General features: G+C 71.5%; 1 protein-coding gene across 3 annotated transcripts; it reads right to left on the bottom strand.

Moving 5' to 3' along the window:
* Positions 1-3,115: 3,115 nt before the first annotated feature.
* On the bottom strand, positions 3,116-8,489 carry LOC142819210 (hypermethylated in cancer 1 protein-like). Of its 3 annotated transcripts, none has more exons than XM_075904451.2 (2): positions 7,639-8,489; positions 3,116-5,181 (listed from the first exon to the last, which is right to left on the bottom strand). In XM_075904451.2, the coding sequence occupies exon 2, from the start codon at positions 5,150-5,152 to the stop codon at positions 3,257-3,259; it is 1,896 nt and encodes a 631-aa protein (XP_075760566.1). In that variant the 5' UTR covers positions 5,153-5,181; positions 7,639-8,489; the 3' UTR covers positions 3,116-3,256. The 3 variants fall into 3 exon arrangements, with proteins under 3 accessions (XP_075760566.1, XP_075760565.1, XP_075760567.1); XM_075904450.2 differs by lacking the exon at positions 7,639-8,489 and adding an exon at positions 6,680-7,620; XM_075904452.2 differs by lacking the exon at positions 7,639-8,489 and adding an exon at positions 5,486-5,579.
* Positions 8,490-8,702: the final 213 nt, after the last annotated feature.

Below are 8,702 nucleotides of genomic sequence, written 5' to 3'. Positions count from 1 at the left end.
ACTCCGCTCCGCGCCAGCGCCTGTTAAAGGGACAGCAGCTGATTTCCTCCTCCCCTGCGCTCCCACCCCCGGGCGGGGCCGGGCCGGGCTGGGCGCGCGGGCCCGGCGGCAGGGGGAGGAGCGGGGCCCTTGGACGGTTCCCCACGGGGCTGCAGCGGGGCCGCTGCCCGGGCGCCGAGAACAAGCCCCGCCTGCCTCGGCCGCGGCCGCCCAGCGCAGGGAGTTTCTCCCGCCTCGCCTGCCTGCGGGCGCGGGCCCGGGGCCGGGGCTGGGAAGGACCCGGGGGAAGGGGAGAGCGGCAGCGGCAGCACCAGGTCCGCGCCCGGCTCCCCGGCGGCCCCTTCCCCGCCAGCCCGGCTCCCGGACCCGAGAGCGCCCGGCCGGATGCCTGGTGAGTCTGGCGGGGCAGGGGAGTGGCGGGTCCCCCGCTTTCCTGCTCCCGCTGCGGGGCTTCCGGGGGGAGGGGGGGGGGACTGGATTCTGCGCTGTCCGGCGGGGATGGGCCCGAGGGGCGCCGAGGAACGGGTCCTCCTTTTGCCGGGAGTCCGGGGCTGGGTTTCCCCGCTCCTGTGCGGCTCCCGCCGTTCTCGGCCCTCGAGTCCTGCTTCCCCAGGGCAGCTGCTGTCCCGCTTGGCTTGGGCTGGCCTTGCCTTGCTCTCGTCTGGGGTGGGAGGGGACTTTCGTGCCCTGGGCTTCACCAAGTGCCCAGGAGGCTGGGCAGAGCCTGAGAGCCGCCCCCTCCCGGCTGTGCCAGGCCCCAGGGCAAGGGCCCGGGGCTGCGCTGCTTCGGCTACTTCTGAAAAGGCTCCCTACCGAGCGGTCTCTGGCTGCCTGGGGCTGGGAACCGGGCTGGTGGGCCTGCTGCCTGGGGGGGGCCCTTTCCCAGCCAGGCCAAAAGGCCCCCCCAGGTGCCTCGGCTTCCCCGACACCCAGGAGTTCGCCCACTGACTCCTGGGGGGGCCACAGTGCGTGTGAGGGGGTGTCTGCCCTCGGGGGTCTGCCCTCCTGCACAGCCTAGGCCCCAGCATTCTGCAGCCCGCTGGGATCGTCCATTAATTCCCCCCTCCCAGTAGCATTTCTGCTCCTAGACCCCTGAGGAGCCAGTCCCCTCCCACCGTGCTGCTCTCCCCCCCACCGGGGACCCTGTCCCCTACTTGCCTGGTGCTGCTTTACAACAAACATCTGCCCCTGCTGTGGGTCCACATCCCAGGGCTGCCCTCGCAGCAACATCTCTGCCCTGTGAGGCCCACTGGTACCCGCTGTACATAGCCAGGAGGAAAACTGGTTTACAGCCAGTGCTCCTGTAAGCTGGGCACTTGTACTATTGCTCAGCAGCACCCAGAGCTAGGTGGTGCACAGTCACACATGCCTCAGTGCATCTAACAAAATTTATTCTGCACCAATGGAAAACATGAGAGAGAACATATTTTATGGCCCCTCACAGCTGCACAGTCCCTCTTCAGTCTATGCCCTCCCCGCGTGGGGGGCAGCCCCACCTCACCCATCCAGCCCCCAAGGAGTGGAGCCCTCAAGTGTTAATGTCACTTTATTGCTCATTGGGTTGGAGTACAGAAAAGGGCCAAACGGCCCATGTACAAATCACAGGAATATACAACCCCACCCCCGCCCCCACCCCCACGCTTTGGTCACAGCTGCTGCAGCTTTGTCCCTGACAGGGGGCCTGGGTCAGGCTCTGGCCTGGAAGTCCTGGCCCCAGCCCAGCCCTTAGTGGCCTGGGTGCCCGGCAGAGCTGGATAGGGGAGGCAAGGTCCGTGCCGGAGCGGCAGCCTGCCAGGGCACCCAGCCGGGGCCACGGCCCTTGGGGGAGCAGCCGCTCGGGCTGAAGGCACCATTGGTGTGAGGCCGGGAGCAAGCTCCGCGCAGGGGACCCCGCGGCCTCGTGTGCAAAGGCAAAAAGACAAAGGCAGGGAAAAGAGCTTCACATTATCCGGCAGGCCAGGCGGGGCGGGAGGGGCCCGGCCCCGGGCCCGGCCCCTGCGGCTTTGGTGGCTCTGCCTGGACAGAGCAAGGCAGAATTCCAGGCACGTAATTCTGCCCTTCAGCAGCTGGGCCTGGCCCCCCGACTCTTGTGCCCCATTGCCCTGGGGGAGGGGGAGGCAGGAGATGCCCGTTCAGTGCAGCCTGGCCAGCCCCAAGGTCCCAGCTCAGTGTGCTGTCGTGGGGGGGGGAGGGGAGGCACCGGCCCCATTAGCCAGGGGCAGGACCGGACCACTCCCATCAGTGCCACTGCCCCCCATGCCCTGGGCTTCCGCAGAAAGCTCCCTGCCCCCGCCCAGCAAGCGTCTCCCTGGCACAGCAAAGCAGGTGCCAGCGTCTGTCTGGCTCAGGCTCCAGGCACAGGCCTGAGCCTCCAGGGAGCAGAGGGGAGGGGGCCTCTTGCCCGGGACGCAGGAGAGCAGCACGGCCCAGCCCAGCACATGGCTGCTTCACTGCCCTGCCTCCTCACTGCAGCCCAGAGACCGGCCTCCTGGACAGGCAGGAGGGGAGCCCACCCCAGGACAGCCCGTGGGGAGGGGGGGAACTAGCAAACCACTCCCATGGCCTCTTACTTCCACATACCCCTCCAGAGAAACAACTAACACCCGTCCCCCAGCACACGTGAGCCCAGGGAGTAGAGACAATTGGCAGGGGGCTGCCTCCCAGAGGCTCAGTCTGTGGAGAGCCTGGCCCCTGGCCCATGATCTGTCCCACCAGGGCCCAGGAAAGGGGTGGGGGAGCTGTCTGGGCTCAGGGGCCTTGGGAATGGCCCACGGCAGGAATTCTGCCCTTCAGCAGCTGGGCCTGGCCCCCTGGGGCCATCCCTGAGTACAGCAAGAGGGCGGGGCTGGCTCCCCTCAGCTGCTGGCTTTGGTTTCTGCTCAGCTGGGTGTGGCCAGGCCTGGAGACCTTTGGGTGCCAGGCCCAGCAGTGGGGGTGGGGAGAGCGCAGAGGCTGGGGCAGGAGCCAGTGGGGGGTGCTCCTGCCTCTCGCCCAGCTGCAGTCTGAGCTGGGCCAGGGGCTGCCAGGCAGGCTGCAGAGGCCTCAGAGCATAGAACCCGCTGCCCTTTGCCCCCTTCTCTTTGGCTCTCCCGGCCTTTCCCCGCTGGCCGCAGACAGGGTAAGAATTTGGCCCTGCACATTTTCTGGGAGCAGCCGACACTCCCAGGTAGCATACTCCATCGGAGGGGGGCTTCCGGCTTGGCAAACACTGGCTACAACCCCCAGCCCCAGAGTGGCTCTGCAGTTCAGATGCCCGTTAGCTGGGTGAATAGCACTCGATGCTCCGGCTACCTTCACTGTGCAGCAGGGGTCCTGGGCCCAGCAGCTCAGCCGCCTTCTCCTGGCTCAGGCCCAGGTGCTCGGCCGTGAAGCGGGCCAGCGGGTACAGGCTGTCCATGCCCTTGGGCTCGCTCAGGAAGTGCGAGGTGTGGGAGAGCAGCTCGGCCGCCTTCTCCTGCTTGAGGCCCAGCTGGTCGGCGGTGAGGCGCGCCATGGCGTACACGCTCTCGGGGAAGTCCAGCTTGGCCTTGCCCTCGGGCCCGGCCGCGTGCATCTTCATGTGGCTGATGAGGTTGCGCTGCTGGGCGAACTTGCCGCCGCACACCTGGCACTCGTAGGGCTTCTCGCCCGAGTGGATGCGCATGTGCTCGGTGAGCCGGTACTGGCGGGTGAAGCGCATGCCGCAGGCGTCGCAGGCGAAGGGCTTGAGGCCCAGGTGGCTGCGCATGTGGCGCGTCATGGTGCCGCGCTGCGTGAACTTCTTGCCGCAGATGGTGCAGGGGTAGGGGCGCGTGAGCCAGTGCGTCTTCTCGTGCTGCCGCAGCGTGGCCGGGTCCTTGTAGGCCTTGTCGCAGGAGGAGCAGCGGTAGGGCCGCAGGATGTCGCCCAGGCCGGAGCCGCCCTTGTCCAGGAAGGGGCCGGCCTGCTCCACGCCTGCCTTGTGGTACAGCTCCTCCTCCGTGTGGGCCTCCACGTGGGCGTTGAGCTGCTCGGAGCTGGGGAAGCCCTTGCCGCAGGGGATGCACACGTACAGGTTGTCCCCCAGGCTCTCGGGCTCGTAGGCCAGGTGGTTGCAGTAGGGGCCCAGCGTGCCCCCGGGGGAGGGGCCCTCGCTGCTGCCCGTGTCCTCGCTGGTGCTGTTGTCGTTCTCCAGCTCGTTGCTCTCGAGGCTGGGGTAGCGGGACTGCGGGGGCGACTCGGCCTTCTCCTCCCGCTCCGACTCCTTCCCCGCCTCGCACTCCTCCAGGTAGCTGCCCGGGGACTCGTGTTTCATCCAGTGGTAGAGGAGGCTGCGGCCTTCGGCCCGGGCAGGGGGCTCGGAGCAGGGCGGGCTGCCCCGGAAGCGCTCCGTGGGGTGGATCACACCCTCGCCCGCCTGCAGCGGCTCTTTGTAGGCAGAGCTGTGGTTGACCAGCAGGGAAGCACTGCCCGGGGGGCTGTCGTGCCCGGGGGGCAGCGAGGGCTCCCTGCTGTCCCCTGGGTGGAGTCTGTCAGTGGGCAGCAGCTGGGAGGGAGGGCCGGTGGGGCTCTTCTTGGAGAGGTCCAGGCCACAGGGCGGGGAGCAGTGCCTCTCGGGCGGGCACAGCCCAGGCTGGTGCAGGGGGGCGCCCTGGGAGGCGGAGGCGTAGAGCTCCCCACACTGGGTGCTGAGCGGGTTGAGGGGCTCGCCGGGCGGCACGTCCATGGGCCGGGGGGCCCCCGAGTAGCAGGCCTGGATGACGGGGGTGGCGGCCCGCAGCCCCCGGGCCATCTTGCCGTAGGGGCTGTAGCCGCCCCGCAGGTGGCAGTACTTGCCCGTCCGCTTCAGCTTCTTCTTGCACAGGGCCACCAGGGCGGGCACCTGCAGGTAGCTGGCGGCGGCCAGCACGGCGCCCAGGCCCGGCTCCCCCGGCTCGCCCTCGCCCAGCCGCCCCGTGTAGATGAAGTCCAGCACCAGGCGGAAGACGCCCGGGCTCACCATCTCGTGGTCCAGGTTGAGCAGGTTGTCGTGCACCACCAGGGCCTTGAGGTAGGCGCTGCTGGCCGCCAGGATGTTCTTGTGCGCGCGGAACAGCGCGTTCTGCACCACGATGATCACGTCGCACAGGAAGCCTTTGGCCCGCTGCGTGTTGAGCTGCAGCAGCAGCTGCCGCGAGTGGCTCGGCACCTCCATGGCCTCGCGCCGGGGGCTCGCCCCGCCACCTGCAAGAGAGACACGGTGAGGGGCGCCGGCCAGCGCGCGGCCTCCTTTAGGCCCAAGAGCCCGGCCCGCGGCGCCGCGCAAAGGCTGCGGGACGCGGGACGGGACCGGACGGGCCCGCCCGGCTCAGCAGGACCGCGCGGGCTCCTAGCGCCCGGCCTTGCGGCGCCCTTCCTCCCGGGACGCAGCGCGCGGCCGGGGCAGTTGCGCTCCCGGGGCTGAGGCCGCGCCGCCACGCTGCGCGGGCAGGGAAGCCCCCGGCGGGGGAGGCGGCGCGGAGCGGAGCTGCCCGGGCCCGGCTGCTACCTGCGGCGCAGCGGGCGAGTCCTGTCGGGGAGCCCGGGCTGCGCCGCCTCCACTGCGCACTGGCTGCCGCTGCTTGTGCCACCCCTTATATCGGGGCTTCTCGCGGCCGGGGGGGGGGCGAAGCCCCTGCAGGCGCCGGGGGAAGGTGACATCACTCCCGCCGCTTCCAGCACCGCCCGCCAGCCCGGCCCCACCTGAGCGGGGGGCGGAGGGGCCAGGCCACCTGCCGCCCCGCTCAGCTGCTGCGCCCGGACCGCAGGGGTCAGCTCGGGGCGCTGCCGGCCCAGGAGACCCTCGCCTTCCGCCCCGCGCTCTCTTGCCTCGGCGCCCGGCTGCCGCCAGCGCCGCCGCGGGCCACGTTCCCGGTGAAGGAGCCTGGCCGGCTTCCCCCGACCCGCGCCGCGCCGGGCTGGCTGCCGGGTCCCGGTCCCGGCTGGCGGGCGCGGGGCAGAGCCAGGACGAGCGAGGGGAAGGCGCAATGGCCGGAGTCCCGGACCGGGCAGCCTGGCGCAGCTGTTGCGGGGGGCGAGCCGGGCGGCGGCTCCTCTGCGCGGAGAAGGGGCCGCGGGCGCGCCAGGACAGCGGGCTGGGCTCGGGCGGAGAAGGGCCCGAGCCGAGACCCGCCGGGGGAGCCAAACTTCGCCATTTTACAGCCTCTCCGGCTGCGGCGGGGCTGCAGCAGACACCGGCCAGCAGCGAGCCGAGCCCGGCCCGACCCAGTCCGCCCGCGGGATCGCGCCGGGCGGCTCCGCTGAAGGGAAGCGAGTCCCCAACGGGGCCCCCGTCCACGGGCCGTCGGGAGCAGTGACAGCAGCGCCTGGTGGAGCCACAAGCCCTCGGGCCGCTCCTAGCTCCGGGGTGCGGGTCACGAAGGGCCCAGCGCTGGCTGCCCGGCCCTGGACCCTTCCCCGCCCTCATCCCACGGCGCGGGGCGGGCGTGGGGTGAGAGCCACGGTCCCCAACTCAGCGCCCGCAGCTCCCTCGCCCCTGCAACGCCTCTGGCCGGGCGCGCGGCAGGGACCGACCCTTCCTCGACCGGTCGGCCAGCGGCTCCCGGCCCTGCCTCGCCCCGCTGCCGCGGCCCCTCTCCGCCTCCGTGCCTCACTAGAGGGGCCCCGGGACTCCCCGGCGCTGGGGCCCGCCCTGCTCGCAGGGGCAGGAGCCGTTATCTGGCGCCCTCCCGCCCCGCGGTACCTGGGGACTCCGTCGCGTCCGCCAGCCAGTCGAGGTCTCTGCGGATTCTCATGGCCCTCGAGCAGCCGCCTCAGTCCCTGGGTCCCCGCCGAGCGCTCCCCGCTGCCGGCCGGCGCCTCCGGCCCATGCCCGCTGCCAAGGCGCTGCCCCCCTGGGCGGGCGCTGCGCGCTGTGTGCGGGGCGCGGCGCAGGAGGCAGCATGTGCCGGCGGCGCACGGCTGGGCGCAGAGGTAAAGGCCGGGCTGCGAACTCCCCCTGACCCCGGCCTGAACTCCGCTCCGCGCCAGCGCCTGTTAAAGGGACAGCAGCTGATTTCCTCCTCCCCTGCGCTCCCACCCCCGGGCGGGGCCGGGCCGGGCTGGGCGCGCGGGCCCGGCGGCAGGGGGAGGAGCGGGGCCCTTGGACGGTTCCCCACGGGGCTGCAGCGGGGCCGCTGCCCGGGCGCCGAGAACAAGCCCCGCCTGCCTCGGCCGCGGCCGCCCAGCGCAGGGAGTTTCTCCCGCCTCGCCTGCCTGCGGGCGCGGGCCCGGGGCCGGGGCCGGGGCTGGGAAGGACCCGGGGGAAGGGGAGAGCGGCAGCGGCAGCACCAGGTCCGCGCCCGGCTCCCCGGCGGCCCCTTCCCCGCCAGCCCGGCTCCCGGACCCGAGAGCGCCCGGCCGGATGCCTGGTGAGTCTGGCGGGGCAGGGGAGCGGCGGGTCCCCCGCTTTCCTGCTCCCGCAGCGGGGCTTCCGGGGGGAGGGGGGGGACTGGATTCTGCGCTGTCCGGCGGGGATGGGCCCGAGGGGCGCCGAGGAACGGGTCCTCCTTTTGCCGGGAGTCCGGGGCTGGGTTTCCCCGCTCCTGTGCGGCTCCCGGCTAAGTCGGGTTCTCTGCCCTGTTGGGGTCCCCATGTGGCCTGTGTCTGGCACCGTGCCCCTGGGCTGCCCTGAGCCTTTTGCGCCTCCGTCCCGGCTCCTACCTGGGGCTCATCCCTCAGGCCAGGTGCAGCGGCTCCCGCCGGGTGCTCTGCGGGCACCGGTGCCACCTTCTCCTGCTGCCATCTAGCGTCCCTCTCCGCGCTCTTGCGCCGCGCTAGTTCGCCTGCGCCCAAGCGGCATCCGCGCAGCCAGGAGGCGGCTCGTCGCGCAGCTGCGCGCCCTTGGCACCGGGGGTCGGTGTCAGCACAGAGGAATCCAGCGTGCCCGGCAGCTCCAGCCCGCGGCGTGGTCTGGTGGCAGCGGCGCCGGCTTCCCCTCCGGGGCGAGGAAGTTCGGTGGCTCGAGCTGCAGGAGGGTCTCAGCTCGCTCGCTGCCTGCTGCGGACAGCCTGGAGCCGAGCGCGGAGCTCGGGAGGGGCAGCGTGTTCGCTGGGCGGCCGGGACCGGGCAGCCGCGGGGTCTGGAGCCGGCTCCCGGGACCTGGTGCGGCGCGGGGGGCCGGCCCAGCTGCAGGAGGACCAGAGCGCCGCAGGAGAGGTCTGGCCTGGGCCCCCCAGCCTGGGCGCGGAGCGGGCCCTGAGCTGGGGGCCGGGATCCCCCGAGGTGGCGGCGGAGCCCAGCCCCCGTCGGGTCACTGGGGACTTTGGGGGGGGGCGATCACGAAAATGAAAGTTGTTGGTTTTGGGGTGTCACCACGTGACTTACATTGGCCAATGGAACTTGGAAATGCGACACCCGAGTACAGCAAATGAAGGAAGGAAAAGGGGGCCCTGAGGGCTGGGCCGGCACGTGCTTCCCGGGAAAGTTGGGAGGAGAAACCCCAGCCCAGCTGCCCCCCGATCTAGCTCCCCCGAACCCCAGGATCCATCTGCTGTCCGCCCTGCTCCCCAAAGGGCAGCGTGGTCTCTTTCCCACGGGAGGGATTTTACCTTCTGAAAACACTTCTCCCTCTGCCTCCCACTGGCTCTGCACCCTGCTGGGAGCCCCCCGCAGCCCCCCAACTGTGCTTTGGGTGCCCCTTGGCTGGCAGGGAGTGTGGCGAGTCCCACCTGGCCCCATCGTGCAGTGACATGGCTGTCCCCCAGGGGATGGCTCATCACCGTGCC

This window comes from Pelodiscus sinensis, chromosome 21 (genome assembly GCF_052426305.1).
Source record: "Pelodiscus sinensis isolate ZL-2025 chromosome 21, ASM5242630v1, whole genome shotgun sequence".
NCBI classification, from domain to species: domain Eukaryota; kingdom Metazoa; phylum Chordata; order Testudines; family Trionychidae; genus Pelodiscus; species Pelodiscus sinensis.
This window is presented reverse-complemented; position numbering and strand designations above follow the sequence as displayed.

Excerpts from the sequence above, each read along its gene's own strand:
- LOC142819210 (XM_075904450.2), bottom strand. The coding sequence starts at position 6,731 with ATGAGAATCCGCAGAGACCTCGACTGGCTGGCGGACGCGACGGAGTCC. Across the intron at positions 5,182-6,679 it reads GGACGCGACGGAGTCCCCAG|GTGGCGGGGCGAGCCCCCGG; the intron begins GTACCGCGGGGC and ends TCTCTCTTGCAG.